This window comes from Chionomys nivalis, chromosome 22, assembly GCF_950005125.1.
Source record: "Chionomys nivalis chromosome 22, mChiNiv1.1, whole genome shotgun sequence".
In the NCBI taxonomy this organism is placed as follows: domain Eukaryota; kingdom Metazoa; phylum Chordata; class Mammalia; order Rodentia; family Cricetidae; genus Chionomys; species Chionomys nivalis.
The window spans coordinates 47,033,394-47,049,546 of NC_080107.1; the positions used below are offsets into that span (position 1 = coordinate 47,033,394).

At 47.3% G+C, this 16,153-nt stretch overlaps 1 protein-coding gene across 2 annotated transcripts in view; it reads left to right on the forward strand.

Annotated features, from left to right (window-relative positions):
* Positions 1-16,153, forward strand: part of Nup214 (nucleoporin 214) — an 80,828-nt gene that overhangs the window by 50,934 nt on the left and 13,741 nt on the right. For both annotated transcript variants that reach the window (XM_057755086.1, XM_057755087.1), the window contains exons 27-30: positions 2,042-2,132; positions 3,803-3,864; positions 6,514-8,289; positions 10,897-10,967. In XM_057755086.1, the coding sequence (XP_057611069.1) occupies positions 2,042-2,132; positions 3,803-3,864; positions 6,514-8,289; positions 10,897-10,967 (2,000 nt within the window). The remainder of the gene's footprint in view (positions 1-2,041; positions 2,133-3,802; positions 3,865-6,513; positions 8,290-10,896; positions 10,968-16,153) is intronic.

Here is a 16,153-nt window from a genome sequence, read left to right on the forward strand (position 1 = left end):
AAACTCAGCATGCTTATTCTGTGTAGTTGAACATGGAGGCAGGGTTATCACATATAGATAAATAGGGAAGTAGGGTTTTAGACATACAGCTAAATAAGGAGGCTCGTTTGGCTAGTGTTGGTAGGAGCAGTGTCAGTAGGGAACAGTTATCAGGCTGTGAATAGGGGTGCTGGAAAAGGCTTCAGTGGGCATTTTTCTGCACACACTGTCAACATTCACACTCAGACCAGGAAAGAAAGCTTTGCTGTTTCCTTCTGAAAGAGTTGAGCCATTGGTCCTTGACAGGGCCAGGGCCCTGTCAAGCATTACGTTCCCTTGGGATGTCATTGGCTCTCCACAGTCACTGGAGCTTTCTCTGTGTTTGCTGTTGATCTCCTGTTGCCACCTCGTGGGCACCCCAACTTCCATTTGATCAGCCTTGCTGACCTGGTTCTGCATCTTGCCCGCCACTCTGCGTCCTTGCTTAGCAGTTCCTTTAGAGACTGAACATCCCACGGCAGCTGTTCTCAGAATGGCCACCAGTCACCCAGTCACTTCCTTCTCTGTCGTCCAGAGCCTTCTGATCTGACACTCAGAGTGTTCCTTACACAAGCAAACCACTGTGACATAGACCAACACAAGTTTAATGGGTTCAGCAAAGACTTGATTCGTTTAGAATTCAAACAAATGTGTCTCTTTCTGGTTGATATTTCTGGAAAAGTTTCAGAAGAGCGTTTATCTTAGTTCTCTAAGTGACTTCGTTGCAGACCCCTTTGTTCCAGTTAAAATTAAGACTCAAGGAGACAAAGGCCTCTAAAGCAGCATCTCGGGCAGCAGTGTGGCTTGCATAGGTGCACAGCCGCTTGCTCTCCTCTGCTGTCTTCACCTGCAGGGTGGTTAGGCTTAGAGAAGAACTTTTCTCTTTCAGGCTGAAACCCTGCGTGCCTTTGCAGAAACTTTTTCCTTTTTACTTGAGGTAGAGTCCTGCATGGTAGCTCAGGCTAACCTATAACTCACTATATATAGTACACTATGCTGTAGCTCAGGCTAGCCTTGTCCATGAGCTTATAGCAATCTTCCTGCCTCAGCTTCACAAGTGCCACCTTTTGTTTGTTTTTTAGTATTGTTGCATTTCTGTAGAAGAAGGGTATGCGTACCTGCGCTCATGTGGGTGTCAGGACAACTGCAGAAGTCACTCTCCTTCCGCCATGTGGGTCCCAGGGATCCAGCTCTGTCTTTCAGTCTTGACAGCAAGTACCTTTACCCGCTGGGCCATCTCACCAGTCCATATTGTTTGTAACACGAACAGACATTTCCCGTGTGCTTCTGTGTCCCCACTCTTCAGCCCTGTTAGAGTGAATACCCTGCTCTCTTCCTGGCAGATTCACCTTAGACATTTTAATGGCCTCAGCATCTCAGCAGCACTTCTGACGATGCAGATGCTTCTATTTCACAGTTGTGGACAAGGCTGCACTGAGCATGTGTCTATGACCCACATTGCATTTCAGTATTGAGTCAAGCTTAACATGGGGCTGATGGCCACTTTCCTTAGTGTCTACATTTCTATTTTCTAGAGTAATTATATGTAGCAAGTGTCCGTTACCTCTGTAGCTAAGAAAAAAGAAATTTGGTATTTGCTGAATTAAAAAAAAAAAAAAAAGCAACCATCCTTGTATGAAAAGGGCAGATAAGTAGATCTAAGTTGCCCTGAAAGATTACTCAGAAACACTAACTATATCATCCTGCTTCTCTTTGGATTTTCTCCCTGCAGTGTAACTTAAGTTCAGGTAATTATAAAACTATATTATGTGAAAGTCAGTTGGTCTAGAGGAATGCATCCTTGATTTAGGCTGCACAGAGATTGTTTTATTCTCTTTTCTGGGAAAGAGAGTGTGGCATGCCTTGATTTGACATCCGCATTGACAGAGCCAAACAACAAGACTGAGAGACCTCCAGCACAAGGCAGGCTCTGGGCTCAGACACACGGTCTGAGTTGTAGGGATTACAGACTAGAACAGCACTCTGGGTGACTTGCAGAATATCCTTATTTTCTCCATTTCAGGTCCAGGGACAGCCAAGACAGAATCAGCGGTGACCTCGACTCCATCTGCTGTGGGGCAGCTCAGCAAGCCTTTCTCCTTTGCTCCATCCGGGTCAGTGGTGGACTTAAGTTCTGTTCTCGGTCATTACCAACCACACCCACACGAACCCTGAGCTCTCATATCTGTGCCAGTGAATCTACAGACAATGGCAGTGTTGAACCTTGTGATGTGAATCTATTTTCCCTTTTCGGTTCAGGGTTATTATCATATTTACTCTTTTTTAAGCCTAAACCTCATTTTTTTTCTAGCAGAGAACGTTTGTTCACTTCTGTAGGTCGACCAGTGTATCTGGTGTTTGTATTGACCCTGCTGAGTGGTAGTCAGCATGGCTGTGGGATGGATGGTCTAACTGCACTGAGAATGCCGTGAAAGACAGTAACCATTCCGAAATTCTGATCTTCGAGTCGGGAATGGGGGCTCAACAGAGAGACTCGTGTACCTCAGGCTGACCCCAAACTTGCTGTGTGGCTCCTGAACCTCCTGCCCTGCCCCACTGTGTTCAGTAAGGGGCATCTGCTTTCAGGAAACAGTGGCATGGTATAGATTTGTGAGTCAGGTTGATGAAAGAAATCAGACTTTTCTAAATTTTATTCTTTATTCGCTGTGGACTGACTGCCCATTTTCTGGGTACCATCGTAAAAGCCAGGCAAGTTGCTGAAGCTGGCACTTCCTGGTTTTGCTGGAGTCAGACAGTGACTGCCATCCAAACCTAGCAACAGATTTGATACCACTGAAGGGCTGTGTATTCGTTTCTTTTAGAGAAGCTCCTAATGCTTTCACTGTCTGCTCCTGTACCTGATCCCACTACTTCACTCCTTTCCTCTGAGCCGCGTGTTCCTGAGCATCCTCCAGCGCAGCGGGAGAAAAGGACACTGAAATCAATTGGAAGTTGTACAATACGTTTATACCTTCCAGGGATAATTGGAGCAGATTTTGAAGAGTAGGTCAGAGCCAGGATTACTGTATCCTTTACAGTAATAAATAATAAATAATAATTAGTCTTCATGTCTTTGAAATGACGGTACACTTCCAATTTGTAAAGAAAGTTGGGGGGTAAAAAAAAGAGCTGGAAAGGTTTGGGTCAGGGAGCCAATGGCCTATTTGATTTTTTTTTTTTTTTTTTTTTTTTTTTTTTGGTCAAGGTTGAGGCAAGCTAATTTGAAAGGAAAAAAAAGTTTTTGCTTTTTAATATAATAAAAAATGTGCAGCATATCCTTAGAAGGTCTTTGTCGATTTGAGGATGGCAATGACAGATGAGAAAACCTGAATCTTGGCATTATTTACTGTATTTGATAGGCTTTGTTTTGGAGTTACTCAGTTGAAAATGTGTGCTCTTGCTGCAGTTTGCAGTCTGTTGCTTTACAGCCGTGCCGCACTCTGCGAGGTGCCCAGAGGCTGTCCTGTCCCTCCCTTCCACTCACTAGGCAGGCGTCTGCTCCAGTGTCTCCCGTGCTCTTTCTTAGTCTGCGTGCACTGCTGCAGCTGTACTTTTCCTACAGTCAGCCTCTGCGCAGCCAGAGCCTTCCTGCTGCTCCTCCTCTGCTTGGGTGTGCTGAAGTGGCTTTGCCGCCTCTGAGATACATATTTGAACTCTGCTGTTGCTTATCACTGGGTGTGAATTCTTCAAAGGCAGATTGTGTAAATGAATTATAAGGAGGACTATTACAGGCTGATGTGTCTTAAGTTTGTTCCTTTCTGACTTCTCTTTTTCCACTCATCAGGACTGCCTTCACTTTCGGGACAATCACACCAACTCCATCTTGTGGTCTCACTGCCGCACCAGGTACAGTCCCCATGTTTTGTTTCCTTTAGGAGTGGTCGTGTCTGCGTGTGTGTCGACATTGTGACTCCCTGGGCTCGTTCACAGTTTCTGCAGTCAGGTTGACAATGGTGATAATACATTAGAGGCGTGTCAACGGGCTAGGAGTAGCTCAGCACACAGATGGCTCTGGGTTTAATTTGCAGAAATTGTGCAGCAGCAGAGTCTTCGATCTTGAGCCTGGTGTGGTGCTGGTGAGAGGGCAGAGCACATGGTGGAAGGAGAGAGCTGACTCCTGGCTGCTGTCCTGCCTGTCACACACGCATACACAGAAAATAAAATGTTAATGTAGATGGTTTGGGGGGAAAGGTTGTTGCTGTTTTTTTGGTTGGTTGGTTTTGTTTGTTTGTTTTGTTTTTATGTTTTTTTTTGTTTTGTTTTTTGTTTTGACACAGGGTTTCTCTGTGTAACCTGGCTGTCCTGGAACTCACTTTGTAGACTAAGCTGGCCTCAAACTGAGAGATCCTCCTGCCTCTACCTCCAAGTGCTGGTAACATAATATTTTTAAAAATAACCTGATGTGAGGAAAATCAATCTGTTTGCATAATTATGAACAGGGAAGGACTTGCTTCTCAAAGTCATTTGCTGTAACATCTAATATTATTTTAACATTTGAATTTGGGCACAAGATAAGGTAGACACGGCACTATGGAAGAAAAGACCAAACCTGGTCCTAGTCTGTGTGTGCTAGGAATCCGTAACCTCAAGTTGTATTCTAGACCCACCCAAAAAAGAACATTTTTGTCAAGGTCCTCCAAGCTCTGTCTGAGTAGTTAAATATATTTCATTTCATTTAAAAGGAAGCCTTCACTATGAAGCGAAATGTTTTTATTGGGAAGTGTGAAATATCAAGTGCTTGATGGAGTTTAGCGTCACACGGGAGCCTCCGTGGCAGGCAGCCTGCATTGGATCATATTTCCTTTGCAGAGTTTTGTCTTCAGCTAGTTTTCGTCTAATCCAGTGTCTTCTGTCACCTTTGTGGGTCTGGCGACACAGGCTTATAATCACAGCGACTTGGGAATCTGAGGTAGGAGAATCACAAGTTAAAGTGAGTCTCGGCCACAGAGGTAGTCGAGGCCAGCCTAGGCAACGTAGCACTGCACTGTCTCTAGGTTAGTAAAAAAAAAAAAAAAAAAAAAAAGAGGCCTGGGAGGTGGAACACAGCGCTGTAGCGCATGCCAGGCATAGACGATAGGGTACCCTCAGTCCTGAGCTTTAGTAGTCTGCCTACTTCATTCAGGGTTCTTCTGGGCTCTGCATGGGATAAATAGTCAATCGTCTTTAGTTCTTCACTCAACCACGCACCTCCCCCACTTTTGTGTTAGGAATAGACCCTAATACTTTGTATTTAACAACTTTTTAAAAAATTTTATTATGAAGCATGGTGTCACTGTTGCTTAGCCTGGTCTCATACTCCTGGAAACAAATGATCTTTCCTACCTTACCCTCCTCTGAGTACCTGGAACCATATACCACTGTGCCCAGCTAACAGATTGCCCTGTGCTTTCTGTGTGGCACTCAAGCACTGGCGTTTCCTAGTCAGAAGGATCTCTCTTAATATCCAGATGGGGCCAGGGCATTGAAGGTATAGCAAACACTCTAATTCTGGTCTGGGTATGGATCTAACATTTTCAACCTTTGCCTGCTTTGATGTAGCTCACCTTTTCCCACCCCACCCCGTGTGTTCATGTGTGTGAAGCAAGCGTGCATGTGTAGAGGTCAGAGGATGACCTGAGGTCTCAGTTCTGCCTTCCACCTTGTTTGCCATTCCATATGACCTGCCAGCTAACCCATGTTCCACGGATTAGCCTGTCTCCAATTTCCCTCTTGTTTTAGGGGACCCTGGGTGAATGCTATCTTTTTGGCTTTATGTGGGTATTGGGAATTCTGACTTGGGTCCTCACACTGTGGCTCAAGTTTTGCCCACCCAGCCTTCTCGCCAGTCCTGCCTACTCTCACTTGCCAGAGTAAAAATCAGCTCAGAAGTATGAAAGCTTGGAGAACAAAGCCGTTGTCCAGATCATAGGAAATGAAAGTACGGACAAGATGTGATTGCGACCCTTATCAACTCTGAATCAGTACGATGGTAGATAAGAATATAAAAGCCATAAACAACGTCACCGATAGTAAAATGCCTAACTCAGCAAAACCCCAGTAAAAATGTAATTGTAGTAAAAATTATCATTCTTTGTTCTTCAACAGTGACGAGCTCGCAGTTCGGGTCCCATTGACCTGTCATGATTAGCCATAGATTAGCTGATGTGTGGGGTGGGAGGGAAGCCATTACCCGACACACTTTTGAGAATATAGATAGATGCTTTTCTGCTTCTCTGGGGATAATTTGTTCATTTTGTATATCCAGGTACCATATGTTTGTTGGGATTTAGTGGTCAGAAAGACTCTTGATTCCCTCCCACCTAGAGCTGTCTCAGTCAGGGCTAATGCTCCTATAGAGAGTAGTCCTTCCGTGCTTTCCAGGGAACTCTGCCATTAGAGCCGGCTGTCCTGACTGGAAGAGAGGAGAGAGATTGCCATAGTAGTGCAATCAGTGGAAATCTGATAAATCACATTTTGCTAAATCCAACCCTTTTCCTGGTTTCTTTTTCTTTCTAGGGGCAGCACCCCCAACTAAAGAGGCAAACCAGCTTGAGGCATTCTCATTTGGTGGGGGAAGCAAATCTTTCTGTGAGACCATTCCTGGAAGCTCACCTGCTCCTGCAGGAGGGACACCATCACCCAGCACCTCTGTGGCGGCTGCCTCCCTGGGGGATTCTGCTCCACCCAGCAGCAGACCTGCAGCTCTTGCTGGAATTACTGTGTCCACTGCCCCTAGCAAATTGGAAACTCCAGCGTCCAAGTTGGGAGAGCTCCTGTTCCCCAGCTCCCTAGCTGGAGAGACTCTAGGGAGCTTTTCAGGACTGCGTGTTGGCCAAGCTGAGGAATCAGCAAAGCCAGTCAGTAAGGCCTCATCCGCGGGCCTAGCTGGAGTCCCGCCAGCCAAGCCCTCGGTGTTTAGCTTTCCCAGCACTTCAGTGTTAGGGAAGCCCGTGGAGGCCACTGTGACGTCCTCTGTGACTCCTGCCCCAGCAGCACCAGCCTCGTCTCTGAGCGTGAGCACTAGCAGTTCCTCGGCAGCAGTCTTTGGTGGTCTGCCTCTCACCAGTGCCGGACCTTCGGGCTTCATCAGTTTTGGTGGGGCATCGCTGGCTGGTAGCAAAGCCAGTTTCTCATTTGGAAACCAGCAGACTAGTAGTAGTAGTCCAGCGCCGTCAGCTGCCCCCACACTGACCTCGGTTGCCTCAGTTCCAGCATCTTTCCCCACCTTGTCATTCGGTGGCCTCCTGAGTTCAACATCAGCTTCTTCCCCGCCTGTGTCCTCTGGTAAGAGCCCAGAGGAGGCCATACCATCTGCTGTGACCGAGAAGTCAGGCCACAGTGAAGTCTCAGCATCAACACCCTCCCTTCCAGTACAGCCACAGTCAACCCAGCCTCCCCAGGCTTCTCTGCAAACGCCTGACCCTGTCAAAAAAGAACCTGTTCTTGTGCAGACCACAGACAGCAGCTCCACCCCACCAGCGTCTGCTGCCAGTCTTGTGGCATCTACAGAGGCCACTCCAGTAGCCCCAGGGGGCCCTGACAGCAAGACAGAGGCTGTGTCTCCTGCTTCCACCTTTGCAGGGCCTGGGCAGGCTGCTATTGTAGCAGCTGCTCTCACAGAGGCAGGCCCAGCAGTCACTGAAGCCTCGGGTACCCCTACCACCTCCAGCACAGCCTCCAGCAGTGCCCCAGCTTCTGCCACGGAGACAGCCGTCTTTGGGACTGCCGCTTCTGGCTCCTCGGTCTTCACACAGCCAGCTGCTGCCAGTTCTAGCTCAGCATTCAGCCAGCTCTCCAGTAACACCGCCACTGCTCCCTCGGCCACCCCCGTGTTCGGGCAGGTGCCAGCCAGCAGCACAGCCACCGCCACACCCCAGGCCAGCAGCTCAGGATTTGGCAGCCCTGCATTTGGTGCTTCAGCTCCTGCAGTCTTTGGACAGACAACGTTTGGGCAGGCCCCAGCCTTTGGGCAAGCGACAAGCAGCCCTGCGAGTGGCTTTTCTTTCAGCCAGCCTGGGTTCAGCTCTGTGCCTGTCTTTGGCCAGTCTGTGTCCTCTACCCCCACATCCACCAGTGCGAATGTCTTTGGAGCCGCCTCGAGTGCCAGCAGTCCTGGGTCCTTCTCATTCGGACAGGCTTCCACCAACACAGGAGGGACACTGTTTGGCCAAAACAACCCTCCTGCTTTTGGTCAGAGCCCTAGCTTTGGGCAGGGAGTCTCTGTGTTTGGTGGCACCTCAGCCACAACCTCTACAGCAGCACCTTCAGGGTTTAGCTTTTGTCAAGCCTCAGGTAAGAACATCGCAGAACATTTTCACTTTGTTCTCTTCTGTGCTATTTAAAACAAGCCTTCACTATCTCTGTGATTAAAGTTGAGGGGCTGGGTGTTGAGAGAATGCCTATAATCCCAACTCTTAGAGGGCAGAAGGATCCAGAGTTCAAGGTCAGCCTTGGCTATGTAGTACATCCAAAGTCATCCCAGGCTAGGTGAAATCCTGCATCAGAAACACAAGAGCAAATAAAAAATGTAAATGGAAGAAAGAACAAAGAAACAAAAACTAATATCCAAGTGAAGCCCAGACTTGCTTTGTCCTGATTGGCTGTCCCTGTGGTACAGGACTGCTCAGCTCTTATTCCTCAGCAAGCTCTCCTTTGCTGGCCATAACCAATTGCGCAGGTTAAAAAAGTACATCTCTTTGTTTAAGGCCACAGCAAGTAATTAAAACTTGGAGGACACTTTAATGGCCCCAGCCTTGTCATACTCAGGCAGCCTGACCTCACTATAGAGGCGCTGGAGAGTAGGGAAGGACCCTCCGTGTAGGCCACTGTTCTGAGGGTAATTGTTTGGTTTTTGGTTATTTTTGGTTTTTTCAGATAGCCCTAAATGTCTTGGAATTCACTCTGTAGACCGAGCTGGCCTCAAACTTACAGAGATCCGCCTGCCTCTGCCTTCTGAGTGCTGGAATTAAAGGCCTGCACCATCACTGCCCAGCTTTTGTGGGTAATTTTAATTCCTTTTGATGCCATCTTTCTTATGGGAAGTGAACATACTGCCATCTGTATAGCAGTTAAACACACAGAGATACACATTTTACTGTTTCCGAAGAGAAAACTGGATGCTTCACTCTGCTGTATCCAGTCTTAGTGTTTGATTTCACTTCTAAAAGTAGCCATTATACGTCATAATGTGGAGATCTGTTCCAAGTTTGGCTTTCTGGTGGTCCTCTTATGAAAGGTAATTTTGAGGGCAGTGGTGCATGCCTTTAATCCTGGTATTCAGGAGGCAGAGGCAAGAGGATCTCTGAGTTTGGGGGGAGAAATTCTTTATCAATTAGACTTCAGGAGAAACAACAGGTCAATGATTTCTTGATAGGCAAAACACAAATAATTTCGATTCATTTCTTTGGTGATAATTTATTTGAAATGACTTGTAACTTGTTAAAAGGAAATTTTTTTCCTTCTTTCAATGAATATTAAATTCTTATTTTAAAAAAAACCTCTAAAGACACAGTGGAAAGAAAAACACAGCTCTGAGCCCACAGATGCCCCGAGTCTATGCAAAACAAGTGCCCCATCTGGGTGATGCTTAGTCCCAAGAATGGGCAGGGAGAAGGCCTAAGGAGAGCAACATTTTAATGCTGCCTATGCTGAGCATCAAAGATAGGACTTAAAAGTCTGTGCAAGCCTCAGCACACCCGCTCACCAAATTTGGACCCTCCAAAGGGTCTTGTTTAAACATAGAGTGCTGGATGGAAAGTCCCTGGAGCTGCCATCTCCAGGCCTGTTGGTAGGAATTGTCGTTGCCTGCATTCCTCCTCTCCTTGTTACAGCCCCACCTCGCTCGAGATAATCCGTGGACATCAGGGAGAACGATTCCCAGTGTTAGGCTAGTCACACCACGTCCTGAAAGAGACTGGTGCAGCCTCAGATTGTTGTATCTGAGGGGTCTAGAACTGACCCCATATGAATACTGATTAACAATTGTGTTTACATAGACTTTTCTCCATTTCCTCAGTGGGAAAACAATTTTTAAAATAATCATTATATATTCATTCACATTTTCATGGGTGTGTGTATAATGCATTTTGATCAGAATCATGCACACCCATCCCGTTTTATCAGCTCCTGCTCCCTTCTTCTCAATACACCCCTCTGCTTTTTTTTTTTTTTTTTTTTTTCAATGACATGGGGCATGGACAGCTTGCCCATAGCCACCCTTAAAGAAAGATAACTCCCCTCGCAGTAGGAGTAGGTCTTCTGTGTTTCCCCTCCTTCTTGGAGTGCTGGCAGGCAGGTAATCACTGCTGCTGCGAAGCCATGGGCAGAATAGCTTTAGCATGTCAGATGACAGCTTCACTGCATTCCTTCCTGTCGCTCTGCTCTTCAATCTTTCACACTCCCTCGCTCTGTCCGTCTCCCACAGTGTGCTCGGGGAGAGTTCAGGGTTGAGCACTCAGCCATCGCTTAGTCTCAGTATAGTTATGATTTGCAGAGAGCTTCTCTGCCCAAGACTGAGAGCAGCACAGGCCTGTGGGTGTGCGTGCGGACATTTGGAGGGCAAACCCGTCCTGTCTGCTAAGCAGAGCATAGTGTAACTCCCCGCCTCCTGCCGCTCCCTTCTCGGCCTGGGCTTCTGAATGAGTGCCCTCATGCCGAGTGGGCCTCAAATACAAGAGAGAAGTTACTGGTTACTCCCATAACAGTCAGCCACTGCCGCAGAAATAGGCACATCTTTTCTGGCCGGTCAGTATTGTCGCATGCATGGAAAGAACACCACCAGAGCCGACCAGCAGCGTCCGTAAACATCTGAAGGCCCTGCGTGTTTGGTTTTGGGTTTGGGTTTCATTTTGATGTTAAAAAGTTTTATCCAAATTAAACCTTTGGCTTTATGTCTTACAGGCTTTGGGTCTAGTAATACTGGTTCTGTGTTTGGTCAAGCAGCCAGTACTGGTGGATCAGTCTTTGGCCAGGTAAGTGTGTGCAGTTGTTCTCTTTGTATCAGGGTCTGCCCAGTCTCCCTGAGTGTAATAGATTCAACTCACTCTCATGGTCCAGGCTAGCAAACAACCACATAGAGTTCTCTTTTTTTTTTCCATTCTTTCCAGACAGGACTTCTCTGTGTAGCCCCAGCTGCCCTGGAACTCACTCACCCCAGCTGGCCTTGAACTCAGATTTGCCTGCCTTTGCCTCCCAAATGAGGGGGTTAGAGGTGTGCACTGCACACCTGGCTCCACATCTAGTTGTTTTTTTTAAGATTTATTTATTTACTATGTATGCAGTGTTCTGCCCACACATCTGCCTGCAGGCCAGAAGAGGGCACCAGACCTCATTACAGGTGGTTATGAGCCACCACGTGGGTGCTGGGAATAGAACTCAGGACCTTTGGGAGAGCAGACTCTTAACTACTGAACCATCTCTCCAGCCCCCACACTAGTTTTAAACTCAGTCCTTAGGTGCCTTTAGGGTGTAGGAGACCCCACTGCAGATGAAAGAGAATCACCAGTGTCTGTTAGGTCTGCTACCTGTTCTCTTAGGTCAGGGTTGACTAAAGCCAACTGTTGGCCTTGCTTTGTTTATAGTTACTAAGCTAAGGATGGTTTTTACTTCTTCTTTATTTATTCATTTGTTTTTATAGAGACGGAATCTAGGACCTCGCTCATGTTAGACAAGTACTCTACCACTGAGCTACATCTCCATTCCCCTATCCCCCCCGCCTTTTTTAATTTAGTTTTTATTGTGAAATCAGGTCTAAGTTGCCCGACTTGCCATCCTTCTGCCTCAACTTACTAAGTAGCTACAATTTGAGGCCTGTGCCACCAAATCTGGCATTTTGTTATCATGGTTGTTTTTAGTTGTTGAATGGTTGTTTAGGAAGAAGACTGTAGCAGAGACCACGGTGTATGATCCTGTGTGAGCTGTCTGCGCTCCTGAGCCTCTTGTTGGCCTGAGCTGTGGCACTTGAGCCGTGCAGAGTTTGGGGTTCTTTTTTGAAATAATTCATATAATCAGATTGACTACTCCGTAGTTAAAGGCTGTTTCTGTCCCTATTTAAAGGAACAGTGGGGCCTAGAGAGACTAAGTATACTGTTAGTCCCACAGCAGCCTGCCCAGGGCCTTCAGACAGTGCGGGCAGTGCTGGGCGTGGTGGGTGTCTTCTCATCCTTAGGAGCTTTGTGGACTATATTTTCCCTTTGGAGATGCTCCACCCTCGTTAGTGGTCTGCTTAGAAGAGAGAAGTGCTCTCTGCTAATAAAGCCTAGCAAACACAGTGGGAAGTACTTTATAAAACATAGAAAACTTATTTTAATGATTTGCCTTTTTTATTTTATCTGCATTGGTGTTTTGCCTGGATGTGTGCCTGTGTGAAGGCATCAGCACCCCTAGAGCTGGAGTTACAGGCAGTTATGAGCTGCCATGTGGGCACTGAGAACTGAACCCGGGTCCTCTGGAAGAGCAGCCATTGCTCTTAAGCTCTGAGCATCTTGCCAGCCCTTGAAAACTCTGCCTGTAAAAGCACTACCAAACTTACTGAGCCAAGGTGGGAAAGTGGGCATGGGAAGGTGAGGTGCTAGAAAAGGCAGGTGGAACTCAGAAGCCAGGCTCCATGAGCACATTCATTGAGAAACCAGGGTATTTGTAGTCGGTAGCACCCATGGTAAATGGTGGAAAACCAGTGGGCAGAAAGCAAGGTGTGTTTACAGAGTGGAGAGTTAGAAGGGACCTGCCCCAGAGCCGTGGGGCTTGGCCCGTGCGAGCAGCCTGGCGTTCCAGTGTGGTAAGAAGAGCGCAGCTAGTGTAGTCCCAGAAGCCTCCAGTTACTCCTGCGCACACTATTGCCCTCGGCCGGATCAGGTACAAGGAAGCCTGGGGCCCTGAACAAGAGCAGAATAAATATCAGAAGTACATTTACAGACACTTCTAGACTCTTAGACAACTGTGTTTTACATGTGTAGAAATGTAAAGAAAGGGAAATTTTAAGAAGTGTAGAGTTCCTATTTAAAAATGTACTAATCGACACCTAAGGGCACTGTGGGTGTATTCAGCAGCAGACTAGACCAACAGGAAAGCAGCAGTATGTAGGGTGCTCAGAGCTTTGCAGCCGCTCTGCTCTCCCTCACCAGCTCCAAAGCAGCTGTGAGCAATCTGAAGAGATAGCAAGCTGTGGGCTGGAGAGACTGCTTCACAGTTAGGAGGACCTAGCACAAAAACAGTAAGTGGGGCTTAACTTCTGAGTTGTTTAATTGGCTTACCCTTGAACTAGAACTTAGGGAACACTTGGAGATCAAAAGCATAGAAAAGAGCCGACTGGTGGTGTCGCACACCTTTAATCCCAGCACTCAGGAGGCAGAGGCAGGCGGGTCTCTGTGAGTTCAAGGCCAGCCTGGTCTACAGAGTGAGTTCTAGGGCAGTCAGGGCTACACAGAGAGACTGTCTCAATAAAATTAAAACAAAAAAGAAAAATGATGGCCCTGGAAATAGTGATCCTCTAAGGGAAACCCAACACATGCGTGCACTGAGAGACACTGAGGGAAGAGAATGTGTTGGCAATGTTTAAAACGACAGAAATTTCTAAGCCCTGTAAACAAAAGTAACCCAAAGAATAAAATATCCAGCTGATGCCCAGCTAAGAGCATCAGAGGTGAACACAGAGCAAGTACAGGAAAGATGAAGAGCTGCAGGGGAAGGAGCCTACGGTCTGCGGGGTGGGAATTGACTGGAGTGTGAGGACTGCCAGAAGAGGGCGTCCATCTCCCTGCACGTTCCTAGTCCAGCAGAGAGCCTAGGGATGAATGAACCAAGAGCTTTGGGAGTCAACAAAAATGCTGAGCAATTTCACATCCAGCAGATCTGAAGGAAACACAAGGGATATTTTTCAAGAAGAAAAAATTGACCTTGACAAAATACGGCTTTAATCTTACGGTAAAACAAGTTGTGAAGTGGGGAGATTGTAACCTGTGTAACCTGTGGAGTGACTCTGTTCAGCTGCGTAAAGAATGCCTACAAAGAAGACCAAAATGGCTGTCAAAGGCCTGCGCCCAAGTACCAGGTGAGGGCTCAGAGCAGCTGCAGACTCTGCTTGGTCAGTAGTTCTTATAGCCTTGGGAAGCCATCTGGCTTTAATAGAGCTGAAAAGGTACAGCCTCTGCTGGCCCTGCAGGTCTGCTCTGAGTGTGTAACCAAGAGAAATAAGTGAGGCCCTTTGTCCAGCTCATAGCCATGCATCAGGAATAGGAAGCAGCCCAGCTCTCAGAAGATGAATAGACAAGTTAGTGCCATGCCCTTTAGCAGAAAGAGACAGTAGCAAAATATAATGTGCTGCTCCTAACACAAAGTGGCTGGCTCCAGGCAAGTACTGTGGGTCAGGAGTACATGAAAGAGGGGACTTGCCAAAGACTGAGGAGTAGCTGCTGGTGGTGGCATAAATGGCCAGCGAACATGAGGAAGGACAAAAGTACATTAAACGTTGGGGAAATTGAAATCCTGCAGTCCAGCAGCACGGCTACGTTCAAACTAAGGCGTTGTGGAGAACATGGAGAGATGCAGGCCTTCATACACTGCTGCTGGTTCTGTATATTGTACAGCTGTTGTAAAATGTAGCTTGAGGCCTCCCCTAAAAACTAGCAGTGCCTCTGCCACATGACCCAGCAGTTTTGACTCCAGGGGTACAACCAAAGGTGTTGAAAAAAGGAACTCAAGTAGATGCATTTGCCAGTGTTGGTTGTAGACGAAGCACTGTGTGTTTGTCCGTCACTGGACAGAGAAAGGATGTGGGACGTGCATCAGTGGGATGTCATTCAGCTATACAAGGAAATGAAGTTCTGATTCTTGCTACACATGAACAGCATTGGCAAAGCAAAACAAGCCAGCGACAATAGGATGATTCTAGACGGCTCTACCTGTAGTAAGTGCCTTCAGTGTGTAAACTCTGAAACTGACAAGGGCTAGAGCTGTGCTTCTCAGCCTTCCTGTGCTGCGACCCTTCAACACCATTCCTCATGTGTGGTCACCCCAACCATAAAATCATTTTTGTTGCTACTTAATATTTGCAGTTGTGTTACTGTTATGAATTGTAATGTAGACGTGTGTGTTTTCCAGTGGTCTTAAGTGACCCTGTGAAAGGGTTGTTTGACCCCCAGGTTGAGGACCAATGAAGTAGAGGGAGACAGAATGGAAGCTGTGGTTTAACAGTTAAGAGAGTTTTAGCGACAGATGCTGAGTTCAGGGGATACTAGTGATGATGGTTGTGCTACTCTGGCTTTGATTACTCAGCCCTCTCTAGGTGCCTCCGTCACTGTTGTCCTTCTAGTGCAAGGTTCAGTATACAAGGAAAAGTGCCAGGTGAGCTATACCCGGCACTGGGAGGTGAGGCAGCCTGGGCTACACAGAGAGAAGAAAAACACGCACACTTCTGAGAAAGACACAAATCAGTGTGAGCAGACCCTACAACCATGTATTGGCAGCGAGTCAGCCAATGAGGCTCTAGATATGGAACTAGAGACAGACTTTATCCGCGTGCCCCAAAGTTCGTGGGAGAATACAGACAACAGTGGGCTGGGGTCTCAGCAGGGCACCGGTGTAGGAAGTGAAGTCTAAGGGAGCTTGGCTGTGAACTTTAATTACACTTGCTTCCGTTAGGGATAGTTGCCACTCATTCTGTGGGTGGCCAGCTCAGGTGTGTTGACAGTACTGGATTGTCTAGGGCAGAATGTCCATATATAATGGTTTCTGTGTTCCAGCCTGATAATGTGGAGGTTAAGGGCACTCCATGCACCAGACACAGAGTTGTCATGGCTCCTGTCCTTGCAGAGGCTGTCAGTGGCTAGCCACTATTACACTTTTTAAAGAAGTTTAAATGTAGGGACCGACCAGTAGACTTGAGTGTGGGTCTCTGTGTGGAGCTGCAGGGGGCCAGATCCCTTCGCTTGTAGCAGAGTGAAGGGATGAGCCCACGCTGTAGAGACCTCTGGCGCTCAGGAGGTGCTGGCGGAGCCATTTCTGAGTAGGGCTTGTGTTTCAGGTACAATTCTTTAAAAAAAGAAAAAAGGAGGGGGAACCACTTCACAAATGTGTGTGCCATCCTTGCACGGGGTCTCGCTAGTCCCAGCATGTGGCCCCATCCTTCCTCCGTACGTACGGCTGCCCTTTCCTGGCCTGT